The 15,818-nt window shown below is 33.7% G+C and overlaps 4 protein-coding genes and 1 long non-coding RNA gene across 9 annotated transcripts; 3 read left to right on the forward strand and 2 right to left on the reverse strand.

The window, feature by feature from the left end:
• On the reverse strand, positions 795-2,617 carry LOC104746414 (zinc finger CCCH domain-containing protein 59-like). Its single transcript, XM_010467882.1, has one exon. It carries the CDS (start codon positions 2,532-2,534, stop codon positions 1,224-1,226), a length of 1,311 nt encoding a protein of 436 aa, XP_010466184.1. The 5' UTR covers positions 2,535-2,617; the 3' UTR covers positions 795-1,223.
• LOC104748356 (cytochrome P450 705A5-like) lies at positions 3,383-5,013 on the forward strand. Its single transcript, XM_010470011.1, has 2 exons — positions 3,383-4,270; positions 4,357-5,013. Exons 1-2 carry the CDS (start codon positions 3,383-3,385, stop codon positions 5,011-5,013), a joined length of 1,545 nt encoding a protein of 514 aa, XP_010468313.1.
• LOC104746415 (mitotic checkpoint protein BUB3.1-like) lies at positions 5,134-6,947 on the forward strand. 5 transcript variants are annotated; one of them, XR_760865.2, is made up of 6 exons: positions 5,134-5,375; positions 5,552-5,633; positions 5,703-5,783; positions 6,099-6,180; positions 6,257-6,357; positions 6,648-6,947. XR_760865.2 is itself a non-coding variant. In XM_010467883.2 (6 exons), the coding sequence occupies exons 2-6, from the start codon at positions 5,555-5,557 to the stop codon at positions 6,733-6,735; spliced, it is 456 nt and encodes a 151-aa protein (XP_010466185.1). In that variant the 5' UTR covers positions 5,135-5,375; positions 5,552-5,554; the 3' UTR covers positions 6,736-6,947. The 5 variants fall into 5 exon arrangements, 4 of the variants coding, with proteins under 4 accessions (XP_010466185.1, XP_010466186.1, XP_010466187.1 ...); XM_010467883.2 differs by having other exon boundaries at positions 5,135-5,375; positions 5,678-5,783; XM_010467884.2 differs by having other exon boundaries at positions 5,135-5,295; positions 5,678-5,783.
• On the reverse strand, positions 6,985-7,914 carry LOC104748357 (RNA polymerase II C-terminal domain phosphatase-like 4; the record flags this gene model as incomplete). The annotated part of the gene is made up of 1 exon (XM_010470012.1): positions 6,985-7,914. A coding segment is annotated over one exon (930 nt), but the record flags the coding sequence as incomplete, so codon positions are not given.
• Positions 14,031-15,599, forward strand: LOC109129213. Its single transcript, XR_002035404.1, has 3 exons — positions 14,031-14,192; positions 14,951-15,031; positions 15,154-15,599. It is a non-coding gene; the product is annotated as an uncharacterized LOC109129213 (long non-coding RNA).

Genomic DNA, 15,818 nt, shown 5'->3' on the forward strand with positions numbered 1-15,818 from the left:
TTTATAATTTGTCATATGATTTGGTTTTTGTGGGTTGATTGTTTCAGATTTTAAGATGTTTTAAGTCATTCTGGTGTTTGTAGAAGTCTGTTATAGCTTCCTGTTGTTGAAGAGGATGAAGCGTAAAAGAGGACAAGACATTCGTTGTGTCTGAGCTTCCCAGGGTAAGTTAGTTCAGCATTGTCTTGTTCCTTAAAATTTTTATCACTCTTTCTTTTTCAAATATTCCAAATGGTTGGTTAATAGGCTTCTTAGACATTCGTTGTGTGGTATTGGTGGAAGTCTCCTCCTTGCTGGTTTGAGTTCTATAGATCAGGATGATGCAAGGCACACTTTTGGACATTCTGGAGGTAATGCTATATAATTGATTTGGTAAACAATGTGTACTGCACAGTAAAGGTTTTGTCCTTATTATATGTCTTATGAGTAATAACAAAACTTTTTAGAAATTCCTTTTTGAATACTGCCGATCATATGCATTCTCATCAACATGTACCTTTTGGTAAAACTTGGGTTAGTATCTCTTCACTCACTTGCGCCTTCATTTACCATTTTATATGTGCTTGTTTCTACAACTAGATTTATTACTGGAATCTAACTTCAGGACACCGTTTTACCTTTAACTGTTTCTGTTTAAAAACATATAGTTTTAGGATGAGAAAATTTGTTTCTGTAGATGGGAGAAAGAGAGCAAAAGTTTATGTGGATCGGTGTCCTTTGGTCATAGTTGGTGTTTTTTGTTTTTTTTTTTTGTTAACTGTTTCCTCTAATCTATTGAGCTGCTAACATGGCAGATCTTCGACATGGCTCGTGTATCAGTGTGGCTGCTGATTGGAGTGATTGTGTATGTTCTCTGTGGCCGAAAAACACAGCTCGCTCGCCAATGCAGTTTATGTAACCACAGCTCATGCGGAGGAGATATATCGCGAACATGAAGGTTCTTTGGCATAGTCTGAGAAAGCATATCTTTGGGTTAACACATATGTAACATATAAGCGGCTGTGTATTATCTTTTTTATATGGATGAAACAAGAATGCCATAATTCTATTTGTGAGCTAAAGTTCCGTTCATAGACTCTTTGTAAATAATATGTATCAGCATCATAAATTCATAATCAGAAAACACTATACTCAAGTTTCAATTCATACACTCTTACAAATAATTTGACAAACAATATTCAATTTTGAGTCATATTACAAAAGAGATCATAATTCATATGTGACTAAACTTTGGTGCCAGCAGCTAAGCTCCATACTCGCAAGTTCCCAGACTTGTCACCACTAAATAGCAATCCTCCAGGACCAACTGTGAGTGTGCTGATCGTGTGCGTAGAGAACATATTTCCTCTTTCTTCAAAAGATGGTAGGTCGTAAATGCCAACAGTTCCATTTTGGTAAGAGCAGAATATGATGGGTTTGGCCTCTGCATCGTGCACCCCACAAAGAGCATGAACACTCTGTTCTTGTCTGCGTGTATGAGTAACTTCCAAGCTTCCATTCTCAGAAAAAGCCCAAACTTTTATGGTCCCATCCAAGGAAGACGATATCAGACACTTGTTCCAGCATAAGAGTGACGTGACAGTGTCGGTATGTTGCTTCAGTGTCGTTACACATTGCAGGGTGTTGAGATCCCACACCTTTATTGTTTTATCGACAGAGCCAGAGTATAGTAGTTGACATCCAACAACAAAACAAGTGACTTCACCAGTATGATGTCCCTCGAGAGATGTGAGGTACTTGAAAGGATCAGACACATCAGAGTCAGTAGTAGCTTTCCAGACTGATATACTTCCCGAACTTGTTCCAGCAAAAAGCATTCCATTAGCAACAGTTATTGCATGAACCTGACCTGCAACTACACCGTCAAGATGCAAATCTTTACTGGTCTGAACATTAAAAGCCTTTACAGCGTTTTGCAAGCCAAGGAAAACCCATGAGCCTTCACTGATTAGAGATCCTGCAGCCGCCTCAGCCTGGAGGTTGATGGTATGTACACAATGACCAGTATGGCAGTCCCAAATCCGCAATGTATCATCGCTACTGACTGAAAAGAGTTTATCTGAACCCTGAGGGAGGGCGATCCCCTTTATATCTTTCTTGTGTCCTTCAAGCGAAGCTACCATGGCCAGTCCAGGGAAACAAGACCAAGAGTGTAAGAACTGGCACTGCTCACCCCTCCTGCAGTTTCCAGCTATCCAAAACTTACAACATACACTCTTTTCGGTGTCTGAAATAGCAATTTTTCTCGGCTGTTTCGACGACACAGAAACAGAACATCCTCTGCCTAAAACTGGTGGTTTTGTTGACCCATTGGCTTGATCCTTTCGTGGCCTGTTTCCCTCTGGTACTTTGTATTCTTTTGACGTCCAAACCAGATTCCTTGAAAACTTAGTTGGACCTTGTTTCTTCATTGTATTGTCCGAAGGGGCATAACGTCTTCTCGGAACGACATCTGCTGCGAAATCTTGCGGCTTTCTCTTGACTCCTCCCAAATTCCTTGACTGTGAGTATCTCCTTGGGGCCTCGTAATCCATAATGAGAGAAACGATAATCCAAACCTAACAATAATCGAAATCTGATGACTGAATCGAATCGAGAGAACAAAAGAGAGATTAGTTTTTTTTTCAGATGATGATCCGTAAAAAGGCTTAACACTGCCTTCCATTCTCTTTAATAAATAGAAAAAATAAATACTTAGAAAAAGGAAATTAATTGGTGATTTCCTTTCCGGCTTTCAATTTCAGAAAAACACGTTTTGAGAGGTTAGGGTTTAAGATATACTTTGGAGAGGTTGGTTTTACGGATGTTAAAATAACTAATTAAACCGGTTTACTAAATAAATGGTTAGGTCGGTTTTGGTTATGGTGTTTGTTTTTTTTTTTTTTTTGGCAAAACCCTAAAAACGACTGCCTGCAAGTATATTACTTAAAATGGCGACGTATATATACTTGTTCTTGATAAAGTTTAACTTTTACCTTAGGCCATCTTTAATAGTTGTTTTATCGTAATTATAATTTGTTAGAAATATTTTTTGGGATACCTTTTTAAAAATACATTTTTTTTAAACATTTTTTGTTTTTCGGTTTAGATCCTCTATTTTATATTTAAGATATAATTTTTAGAGGTTAGGATTTAGTATATGGTTTTTGATAAATGTCTTTAAATTATGTAAAAGTGTCTTTAAAGCTTAAATCATAAAATAACATTAAATTCATAATTAAAAAATCTTAACACATAAAAAAAAAGGAATGGAGATGCTCTTTTACCATTTTCTTGATTTATAGTAAACAAATCATGGCCTCATAATAGTTTCATGAATTCTTAATAAGAACATTTCTCTGTGTAATTTGCCTCTTCTTCACTTTGATAAATACCGGCAGCAATGATCACCCTAGAATTTCAAAACTGCTTCATCTTCATCCTCTTATTATGTCTCTTCCCACTTCTCTGTTACTATAACTTCTTCAAGAAGCCAAGCGGCTTTAATCTGCCTCCGAGTCCTCCTTCTCTTCCTATCATCGGTCATCTTCACCTTCTTCTCTCTGCTCTACTCCACAGATCTTTATTGAAACTCTCCTCCAAGTACGGACCTATTCTCTATCTCCACGTCTTCAGTTTCCACGTAGTCCTCGTCTCCTCAGCCTCAGTTGCTTACGAGATCTTCAGGACGCACGACGTGAACAACTCGTATCGCGGCTTCACTCCTACCGATGATTCCCTTTTTGCCGGATCTTTCAGTTTCATCTCTGCTCCATACGGAGATTACTGGAAATTCATGAAAAAAGTCCTGGTAACAAACTTGCTTGGACCCCAAGCACACGAGCGGTCACGAGGTATCCGAGCAGATGAGCTAGAACGGTTTTATATGAACCTGTTTGATAAGGCTATGAAGAAAGAGAGGGTGGAGATCAGTAAGGAAACATTGACGCTCACTAACTACAGCATCAGCAAGATGATCATGGGGAGGAGTTGTTCAGAAGAGAGATTCAAGGCTTTGGTTACCGAGTTAGATATTTTGACAAAGAAGCTTTTCTTTGCAAACATGTTACGCGCAGGGTTTAAGAAGCTTGTTGCCTCACTGTTTAGAAAAGAAACGATGGTTGTTTCCGACAGATTCAATAAGCTGCTCGAAAGGATTCTTGTGGAACACGAAAAGAAACTGGACGAGCATCATCAAGGTGCGGACTTAATGGACGCGTTGCTTGTAGCTCACCGAAACGAAAAAGCAAAGCATAAGATCACAAGGAACCATATCAAGTCTGTTATCGCGGTAATTATGTTCATCCCTTCCAATTAGTTTCATTGACAAATCAAAAACTGTTCTGCCTATACGATTAACTTTTTGCAATACTGCAGGATCTTTTATTTGCAGGCACTGATAACTCGGTGAAAACAACACAGTGGGCAATGGGGGAGATCATTAACAACCCTAACGTTCTTGAGAGACTGAGAGGAGAAATAGATTACGTGGTAGGAAAGACAAGGTTAATTCAAGAAACGGATCTACCAAACCTGCCTTATTTGCAAGCAGTGGTTAAGGAAACGATAAGACTGCACCCGCCAGGTCCTTTCTTTGTAAGGTTATCAAAAGAAGGGTTTAATATAAGAGGGTTTTACGTACCGGAGGAGACATCACTTGTTGTTAACGCTTATGCTGTGATGAGAGATCCTGAAACTTGGGAAGATCCACTTGTGTTTAAGCCAGAGAGGTTTTTAGCTTCAAGAACAGAGAAAGAGGAGGAGAGAAGAGAGAAAGCAATTAAGTACATTCCTTTTGGAAGCGGGAGAAGAAGCTGTCCTGGAGAAAATCTAGCTTATGTCATTGTGGGAACTGCAATTGGAGTAATGGTGCAAGGGTTTGAGTGGAGAATCAAAGATGAGAAGAAGATTAACATGGAAGAGGCAGTTGTAGGACTGAGCTTGACCATGGCTCATCCTCTTAAGATCACTCCTGTTTCTCGAACCTCAAACCCTTTAATAACTTTGAATCTGTTAAAAAAAGGGTGTTCCTGAGTAAAAGGAAGCTCTGCTTTGTGTGCCCAAGCTTCCCGGTTTAGTTGTTAATTGTTCTGGTTTAGTTTGGTTTAGTTTGTGAAACCGTAAATAATTATGTACAGTTATTCAAGTCATAAATCGGTTCATATTCACCGACTTCAATTTCAATCAATCATCTTCTGATTTTGTTCTTTCTCCGATTCAAAAACCGTATCAGGCAGAATAGATTTGAGAAAGCTTTTGCGTTTATCTTCTTCTACTACTCATATGTGAGAGTCTGTGACGTTGATTGCCCAGAAAGTAAGAAATATTCACATGTGAAGGGGGTTTTGTAATTTGGATGAAAGGTTTTATTTTTATTTTTTGACGGAGAATTTTGGGTGAGTGTAGTGTTCTCTAGAACAGATCGTTACTGATTGCCATAGTTTATGTGTTTGTCGATTTTGTGAAATAGGAGATTGAAAATTCCGGGCTTATCATTAAGCATTGTGTACTGATGATTTATAAATTCCCTTTCTTTTCATAAAAATCAGAATACTTAGTCACTTTTTTACAGGATATGCTCTTAGCTCTGTGGAAGGAAAGGAAGGGTCGCCATGGAGTTTGTTTGATCTATCAGAGGCTGCTCAAGCTAAAAAGTGTTTTTCTTCTTTTCTCTTTTCCACAACTTTTTGACTTACAGGTGTATTTGTTGAACTTGTCCTCAGATATGCTTTCAAATGCCATCGGAAAACAGAGGCTGGAAGGGACATTGTTTACCCTGTAAATTCCATTGCCTTCCATCCAATGTGAGTTCTTATCTTAGATAGAGTCCAACTGTTTCATAGATTTCTAGATTTACTACTACTTACAGAACACAAGAAGGTTAAAATAATAGTTCAACTAAATAAGGACTTTGGAATTTAGTTCATAGCTGCTTGGATGCTAAATATGCTGTGCGTGTAAACAGTTTTTTGTAACCAGTTTGTTTTTGAGTCTAATATTAATTAGACAATATGTTAATTTATTCTTGGTCTGAGAACTAATGGGAAAAATTATAGTGCTGAGAAATCTCTCCTGCATAGCTACCTTCAAGTGTAATCATCTGAGATTTTGAATTGCAGTTATGGCGGCACCTTTGCAACTGGAGGTTGTGATGGTTTCGTCAATATTTGGGATGGTAACAACAAGAAGAGGCTATATCAGGTTAGTGATCATTATTCTCTGAGTGTTTAAGTATGGCACACAATTAATTTGCTCCTTGTTGTTGTTCCCTTTGTAGTACTCAAAGTATCCAACAAGTATCTCGGCACTGTCATTCAGTCGAGATGGTCAGCTACTGGCTGTTGCTTCAAGTTACACGTTTGAAGAGGGAGAGAAATCGTAAGTAGCTTGTTCCCTTTCTAATCCTTTTGAAGTTTTACAACAGTGTGCCTTTGAAATCTCTGATGATTTGAACTCTGGTTGAGTTGGCTGCTTAGAGAAAATAACATAGCATAGAAGTATATTGCTACATTAGAGAATCTAAACTTTCAGATCTGATCTATATGACCTTTAAACGCATCCTTTTTGTTTTTGTCACAAAACCGCACACTTGAAAAAGTTAATCTCTTTGTATTTGGTTTCGAGTTAGAATTCTCTTTAATTGGGTCTCTCTGTGTGATGTTTTGTAGGTATGAACCGGAGGCCATCTTTGTAAGAAACGTGAACGAAATCGAAGTGAAACCAAAACCCAAAGTATATCCGAATCCTGCTGCGTAAAAAGGAAGAAACACCAAGTTAATTTCCTGTGTTGTTCTGTTTCTTTTTTTCTTGTATTTGCTAGGAGTGTCCCAAAGAGTTAATCAACTGATCAACGTATGTTTGAGCTTATAATTAACTAGTGAAATACCCACATTCACCGTATATGTTTTGAAGTCAATGTATCTTTGCAAACACATATTTATAAAATAGACAAACTTGCAATGCTTAAATGAAGTTTCTACAGAGTCTAAAAGACAGAAGGAGAGATCATTCTACATAATCTTTGTTGAATTCGAAGTCTATTTCTTGTAGCAGCGATCTAACGTCCTTCACCTCCAACTCGTCCTCGACCTCGACTTTGAAGAATCTACGGTGAACTTCCTTGAGTAACTTCAAAACATTCGCCAATCCACCGTTGCTTTCACTCTCGTCTGTCTTCTCCTCAGAGTAAGGCTTTGACTTTTGGACTTTGAGTCTGAAATAGGAGTACATGCTAATATCAACTAGGTTACTCTTGTGATAAGGCCAAACTTTACGCGTATCATCCACAATCACCACCCCACGCTCCTCAGCCAAAACCAAATCAAGCGTCTTCATATGAGGACTCTCTTCTTTTGTTATCACTCTATCCCCAAAATAGAGTTTCTTCGGATCAATCACCTCCAAAATATGCTTAGCGTATACGCGACTACCCTTTGTGTAAATATACATGGTGAACATCTCGTTGGCTTCTTTCAAGAAGTCGCGAACAAAAGGCCTTAGCTTTGTCAAAAATTCCATGGGATCTCCTGAGCCTTTGATTTTCCATAGATCGTCCCTCTTCGTTGAACCTGCTTCTTCGAGTAGATACTTCTCTGCTTCGGAGAGACGCGGAACCTCTTTAGTGTGGAGAAGCGTGTGGTCCAAGTCGAGTACAAGGTGAAGCTTCTTCTCGTTGAGACAAGATAATTTCGTTGTTAAGCACTTGGTTAACGCCAACGCTTCGTGGCTTAGCTGTAAACCTTGGAAAATATAATCGAACGCTCGGCCTTGCCTTTTGTCAATTGTTGATTTGCAGGCGATGCAGATTCCATGAAGTGCGTACCAGTGACCACAGATACTAGAAGAGGATAACGATAGCGATGACTCGTTGATCTTTGGTTCAATCTTTCGCCTTTTGGCTTGTGCTTCCGAAGAATGCTTTTCAACAACAGATATGATTTTTGATCAGAAACCTAGAGAGATGATCAAGGAGAGAAAAAAGACTTGAATTTGAGGTTTAACAGAGTGTTAGTAGTTTTATAGGGTTATAGAGACCCTCACTATAATATGGAACATTGGAAATAAATGTTTTTCTTTCATATACTGTACTAACTAAAAAGATAAATATGTAAAGTCTAAATTTGTTAATCTATAAAACAAAAGTTCATAACCCTATCAAAAAAGAATATAAATGCAACCCTATCATAAACTAAATGCAACCAACAGTTGTGTTTTTTCAATCGTACATTTTGGATATTTTCTGGAAAGTCGCGATGGATCATTAAAACGGTTATTTATGAAAAGTTGCAATTGTTCACTGTAAAGTTGTGTTGATTGGAATATTCACATCTTTTGAAATCTATATATATTTGTTTATTTGAATTGTTTTCATTTTGTTTGACATGACACAAAATCAACTAAAATTTCAATCTTAACAGTTTATACATTTTTCTAAATTATTTTCTAGCATTCATTCTTTTGAAAGTCAAGAAATTCCTCTAATTCTTGATTTAACAAAAGATTTTTGGAATGATGAATCTAATTTACATCATTTAGTTAATTTTAAATATAAAAGTTTAATGAAATACCTAGAGTGTTTTTCCAAGAGTTAGATGAATTAAATCGATACCTAGAGTGTTTTTCCAAGAGTTAGATGAATTAAATAGTGAGTTTTTGGATTTGACTTTTCAATATGGTAATAAAGATGTTTTCTATTTAAAAGCAGATTATATTGGTTATTAGGTGTACTCAAGTGCAGACATAACAATTGTGATTTTTCGTAGCACCTTTTCGTATTTTTTTTTAATTAAAAATTCAAACAGTTGGATCTGTTCATTGTAGAATTATGTCTTTTCACTATATTTTATTGATATCTTTTCATCACAATTTTTCGTTCTAATAGGTGTGTCTATTTAAATAGTCATGTCTTTTGAACTCTTTTTATATTTGTCTATTTTTCAGTAACTAACAAGCTCGTTGAAACAAATTTTCTATTTTATATTGAATCTAAATAATTCTATATTAATATATAATATTCAATGTTATTCTATAATTTAGCTGAAATTTTAGAAATGATTATAGCAATAGAGAAATTTAATACAACTTAATATAGAATTTACAGTTGCCTCTATTTATCGTAACTTTTCATTAAAAATAGTTTAGTAATTAAAAATAATAATAACAATCTGAATAAATATGAACAACAGTTGCGACTTTGCTTAGTATTATTTTGTAAGAAAATTGTTTTTATTTGTTTTTTTTTTTAAACTCAAACAGTTGTATTTGTTCATTGTAGAGTTATGTCTTTTCACTATATTTTTTTCAAATTTTTTTATCACAACTTTTCGTTCTAATAGGTGTGTCTATTTAAATAGTCATGTCTTTTGAACTTTCTATATATTTGTCTCTTTATCAATAACTAACAAATCATTGTTCGTTGAAACAAATTTTCCGTTTTATGTTGAATCTAAATAATTTGAATATTAATACCTAATATTCAACTTATTCTATAATCTAACTAAAATTTTAGAAATAATTATAGCAATATAGAAATTTAATAAAACTTAATATAGAATTTATATTTGCGTCTATTTATCGTAACTTTTTGTTAAAAACTACTTTAATATTTCAAATTTATATTATTTTGTTTTGAATTATAATTATTTAATAGGAAATTACACTTACTCATTACAACTATTAGTTCAATATTCTCAGTTAGGATCACTTAGTCATAATGATTTTTTTTAATTGTAGCTTGACCATAATTCTTTATATAATGTCTTATATTTATAATACTTTAAACAATGTTTTTTTTGCAAAGTTTACATAATCTTTTTTGTTATAATTTTTCATTTTGATGTTGTGTTTTTAGTAACAGTTTATGTTTAATGTTTATGTATTCAAACTATTATATTACATTCAAATGATTTCATAATGTATAATTTTAAATTTGAAATTTTATTTACTTTTTTCTAAAATACTTCTCCCGCGATATCGCGGGAGGTCTGAGTCCTACTAATAACAATAATAATATTTTTAATCTATTCAAGAAAAGAAGTAAAAGTTTCACCATGTTATATTAATAAAAATATCTTAATATATTATATTGTAGTCTTAACTTTAATTCTATTTAAATTATGTTTTAAAAAGAAATAATTTATTTGTTTATATAAAATTTGAATATCAATAGAGCTCGACATGTAACAAAAGTACAAAACTATAAATCACTTTGAGAACTCAGCTAGTGCTATATAGATAGGCGTAGTTATAAGAAGTTGATAACCAGTTTAAACATTTGGATACATCCTATATTATTTAACAAATTCAATCAGTTCACTAGGTGTCATTGGCACAACTAGACTTATAGCGTTTGCATTTTAGATGTCAAACTATTCCAACTTTTACAGCCAAAAGAGATAACTTTTTTTTTATGTAAATACAACATTTAAACCCATTTATTCTTCATTTTCTATTTTTCTCGCAGCTGAGCCAACCAGGCCTATACACGATCGAGATAGAAACGACAGCTCATTTATTTTACTTGTGTAAATTGAACTTAACCTGAAATTGGCTATGCACCAATGAATCGACTAACTCATTCTGCATGCTCACCGTTTACTTGTTTTGAGTAAATAAAATTCACAATTAGCTGCGTCAAAAGCGACTTGTATTTCAGCTTTATACATTTTTTTTAAAAAATTGAGTAGGCTGGCTAATGATTTTCTTATATAATACAGTAGAACCTCTATAAATTAATACTTTTTAAATTAATACTCGCTATAAATTAATAAAATTCTTCCGGTTCTGAGTTGGGCCGGTAAAAAAAATGATACATTTCGATAAATTAATAAGATAATATCTTTTTTGGAAATCCTATGTAAAAATATAGTCCCATCGATATCATAAATTAATAATCAAGTAATATTAATATATATATATATATATATATATCTAAGAAAATTTAGTGAAATATAACTCTATTATTGTTTGCATATTCTTGAATTTGCATTTTTATTGGAGCTCATCTCTAATATTTTTCATTGTCGTTTTCTCAATTCGCATCAAAAATATTTGAAGAGTTCCAAATGCGATAATTGCTTTTTATATGTAATTGGTTTTAAAATGACTGCAGTATCTTATTAAACTTCATCATTCAGTTTCATCCATTTTTCCATGACCAGCAGCAGAATAGCCTAATTATTCACCTTTTCTAGGCATCCCTAGCCCATTCATGAATGATGCTATTTCTTATAAACTCTAAACTTCTAACATCTTTCATTTTTACTTAAACTCTAAACTTAGCATTTACGATAGATAATATTATAAAATAAGAAAATTCTTTAAAAATATGAATAATAACAAAAATATTTTATTTTGTAATACAAATTTTCAAAATTATTAAAATTAAAAAATTTATTCATAAATTAATAAAATATTAATTTATCAATAAATTAATAATTATTAATTTATCGATAAATTAAAATCTCTATAAATTAATAAAATTTCATAGTCCCGATCTTATTAATTTATAGAGGTTTTAGTGTAATTTGGTTGGAGATATGGTCGACAAAAAAAGAAAAATTTGGTTGGAGATATGGGTGAAGTCTCCTTTTTTTACCTTTTTTTTTAGGTGGGTAACTTAATTTGTTAAATACTAAGGAAGGAGATATAACAAATTCATAGTATGATTTGAAAGGCCCATGACTAGCGATTGACCCATTATCAAATAAAATCCACTAATAAACTAAACGTCATCGTTTAGTCGTTTAACCTAGGAAAACATCGACAATACTGTTCACGCGACTCAGATTCGTTGGCGACTATTTTTGACTACTCACAATCTAACTTGTTGACGAGACGAACACGAATTTTAACTTCAACTATTTCACCCGCTATATACCACGAGACTAAATTATAAATTATTATATTTTAAATAATAATTTTGAATTTATTTAGTTTTCAAATTTTCAATTAATTAATTTTTGTCTAATTAATTTAGAGTTTTGTGTAGAATTTTTTTCTTCTTCTTACGTTTTATAAAGTTTAGAACTTAATTACATTAAATTTGTTATTACATAGAATATAAAATTCTAGATTTGTTTTGTTATCTAGAATTAAACAGAGGTATATGCCTATATAGTATGTTAGTGTATATTTTTATGTGTATTTTTTTTTTTGAAATATTAAGAATGTGTTATAGTATTTGTAACATTTTGTAGTTCATAAACTAAATAATTTATAAGTTAATTTTCAAAACTATGATTACAAATCTATAGTATATATTAGATAAACTAATAGTTTTAGTGTTGGTTCTATAGTCCAAACCCGCCATGCTAGACGGGTCAGACAACATGTTAAAAGATTTTTAATCCGCAAAAACTCATCGTACGAAACCCGTGAAAGTAAAAATTAGTTTTAATTATGTAATAAAAATAAAAATAAATCTGTGAGCAAACAATATCTTTTATATTTTATTATTATTCCTTAAATACGATATCAAATTGAATGGTAAATATGTTTGTTTTGTAAAATTGAAAAGTTAATATTAATTAAATTAATTATAAATTTAATACTTAATGTTAGAGGGAGTGGTTCCATTGTTTTGGAAATTTATTTAGGATGAGAAATCTTGTTTTCAAAAATAGAAACTTAATATTAATTAATTAAATGAAAAACAAATTAATAATTAATGCCAAGGATATGCTTGTAAATAGGTATGAACTTCAGGATTTATTTCATAAATATCTCCAAAAATGTATATATAGATGGTGTTGGATTCGTTCCTCCCATTCCAGGAGGATTAGCTCTCGAATTTCTACCTGGTGGGGGATTTACAATTCAGATTCCACCAAATCAAAGTTTAACTCTTACGGTAACCGCTGCTGGTGGCGCCAGACACACAGCTGTAGATAATGATGTTGGTGAAGACACCGTGGTTGTAGCTGGTGGAAACGCAGGAAATGCCGAAGAGGCGGAGGCAATAATTTAGCAGCTATCGTTGGTAATAAAAAATTTCAATTTATTTATGATGATAAAAAAATGATTTCAATTTTTTAGGTAAGATGAAATATATGATTTCAAAGGTGTGATAACTTTTCTTTACTGTTTAAATCATAAATGGTAACGCTTGATTGCATTTATGGTCATACTTTTGCACGATTCAGATTTATTATTTTGTCATCAATGTCTCAATTGATTTTGGAATTAAAATTATTATGTATGTCTTGATTTTAGTATTTTGAAATCATTAAGCATTGTGTACTGATGATTTATAAATTCCCTTTCTTTTGATAAAAATCAGAATATTGAGTAACTCTTTTGTTCGTCTCTCGGCTGAATCGTGTGAGCACTGACCATAAAGTGTTGTTCTTTGGTGATTTTGGTGTGTGCAGTCTGCTTTTCGTTTACTTAGAGAATCTTGAATCTGATTTCTTATAGCAAGAGATGGATTGGGATTTAGACCACTTGAAATGTTTGTTCATAAAGCCGTGGGTCATGCTGATTAGCCTTGTGAACTTCTGTGTGCGGTAACATCTGCTTCTGCGGTGAGATTGGAGATGGTCGAGCTACCCTACATTGGTATGTCTTGCGATTACTCCATTATTCTTGTTGGTTCCAATGTTTTTGGCTTCTTTCTATCCTAGGAACTTGCTGTAGAGGCTTTGGAGTCAACCACAATTTAAGTAATGCATGATTAGTTTTTTGGTTGGATCAAATCCAGTAACATTTTTCTATCAAAACTTCTATCTTAGATTCTTAGTAGATGATACTAAGAATGACTAAAGTAATATATATATATATATATATATATATATATAATGACTAAAGTAAATGCTTGTTGATAAAATAGTGAACCATCTTAGACCTTCCCCAACGGAAGTTTTAAGAGGGGTTTATAAGAGGGGTTTTAAGTGAAAAGAAGGAAAAAATAAATCAGAAAATTGAAAAAGAATAAGAGGTCCTCTTATATAGTAGGCTCAATTTGTTTATAAGAGACGCTACGTGTCACCAATTGGTTGGGCAAACCGAGATAAAAAAATTTGATGGTCGATTGATTTTTGTTTTCTTCCTCTCCCTCTCTCTGTCTCTCTCTCGATCGAAGTCGCGAAGATGTTGGGGTCGGAGGATGGTCGATTGATTTTTTTCCTTCTCTTCCTCTCCTTCTCTCTCTCTATCTCGATTGAACTCGGAGGAGATTGAATTCGGATATTGCCCATCTCGGCTTTTTGATTCCGGTGAGTTTTTTGATTTCTAATCTCCTCATTCGAATCTTTTCTTTGTTTTTGGTGTAAACTGTTTCGAAACATTGGATTGTCATGCATATGATTCTCTGTTTTTATCGGTGTTTGTGTGATCAAGTTTTGAACTTTCGAATTGGGTTTGGTGATGGTGGCTTGAAGGTGTTTCATGCTTGTTCTTTTCGCAATTGGCTAAATCCCAAACTGAGAACTCACAATTTCAGAATGCAATAGATAGGCTAACATCGGTGGAATAAGGGTTTCTGCAGAATCCAATGCTAACATCAGTGGCTAACAACACTCTCTGTTTTTCGATTGCGTCGTTTCCATCATCCACGTTCCATTCTCATCGACCTCATCGACTTCTCGTCTTTTCGGTGTCCATTGCTTAAAGTTTTCTCTTTAAGTCATCCTCTCTTTTATATTATGTGGTTCGAACTCAGTTTTGTTTTTTGCTTGGCTCTTGTGCGAGTCTTCACACTTTCTGTTGTTATGTTGTCATAATTTCATCTCTAAGTGTGTTTGTTTTCTCGGTTATGTTTGTTTGTTTTTTTCATTGTTGTGTATTAGAGTTATGTCTTGAAGTTGCTTACCGAGATTTTTGAATTCCATGTCTTTTCCTTACATCTGGAAACTATTGGATTGAAGGATACATCAAGAAGGTGTTCTGTTCAAAAGTGTGGAGCGAAACTTAAAGATTCGGTTTTACTTTAAGAAACGTAAAAATGAATCTTTGTGTGACTCTTATGCTGCAGGATGCTTTGCCTCCAAAAGAAATTGATCCTGCAAGAGAAGCACTGCAAAATGGCCGATCTTGTACTCTGCTTGGGTACCAGGTAATCAATGACCAAGAACTCTCATGTTTGTTTCCTTAACACTTTGATCATTTAGCCAAGCACATCAGAAATGTTTAAACAGTGGGAAGTTAATTTGTCATGCTGATGCTATTCTTGCAAAGGCAGCCGATGTTTTGCGGAGACGTCAGGAAGAAGAGAAAAGCTCTGTAATGCTGGTTGCAACTATTGGTGGAATCTATTGGTGGTATAAGACATCTTCACATCCTGCTGCAATTTTAGCTTTGAGAGGTTTGGGTTAGAGGAACGGTTGCAGCGAAGCCAGGAGAGTTCTCTGCCATTGTCAATGACCATGGAGATGTTTTGAGGAGGAGTGCTGACGGTGAGAGTGACGTTGTGGTGGAAATGGAGTTTGTCGGTGGGTCGATGATCCGTTGGAGTTATTTGTGTCTTTAAAGGCAAAACAAGTGTTTGAGATGAAGATGAAGATGAAGAAGAAGAAGAGAAACATTTATGTGTTCTCATGAGTAGAATAAGAAGAAGATGAAACAGAGGATGTAATCTTGAGAACGAAGTTTTTTGATTATTGTAAGTTTGAGAAAATTTTCAAATTAAGAGACTCAAAATTAAAACCCACCATTGGAGGGCAAAAAATGAATTAAGATTCCCAAAGTTCTTATCCTATTAAAAGTACAAAATATAGTAATTAAAAATTTAAGAGCTCCAAAAATATAAAGGGATTTTTATGAGAAATGCTATTTTTGAAATGAAACTTTTAAGAAATGCCATTTTATAAATTTTCTTCTTGAGAATGCCACTTTTAAATTTT

Source organism: Camelina sativa, chromosome 15 (genome assembly GCF_000633955.1).
Source record: "Camelina sativa cultivar DH55 chromosome 15, Cs, whole genome shotgun sequence".
Lineage (NCBI taxonomy): Eukaryota > Viridiplantae > Streptophyta > Magnoliopsida > Brassicales > Brassicaceae > Camelina > Camelina sativa.

Excerpts from the sequence above, each read along its gene's own strand:
- LOC104746414 (XM_010467882.1), bottom strand. The coding sequence starts at position 2,534 with ATGGATTACGAGGCCCCAAGGAGATACTCACAGTCAAGGAATTTGGGA.
- LOC104748356 (XM_010470011.1), top strand. The coding sequence starts at position 3,383 with ATGATCACCCTAGAATTTCAAAACTGCTTCATCTTCATCCTCTTATTA. Across the intron at positions 4,271-4,356 it reads ATATCAAGTCTGTTATCGCG|GATCTTTTATTTGCAGGCAC; the intron begins GTAATTATGTTC and ends GCAATACTGCAG.
- LOC104746415 (XM_010467883.2), top strand. The coding sequence starts at position 5,555 with ATGCTCTTAGCTCTGTGGAAGGAAAGGAAGGGTCGCCATGGAGTTTGT. Across the intron at positions 5,634-5,677 it reads GAGGCTGCTCAAGCTAAAAA|GTGTATTTGTTGAACTTGTC; the intron begins GTGTTTTTCTTC and ends TTTGACTTACAG. Across the intron at positions 6,358-6,647 it reads TTTGAAGAGGGAGAGAAATC|GTATGAACCGGAGGCCATCT; the intron begins GTAAGTAGCTTG and ends GATGTTTTGTAG.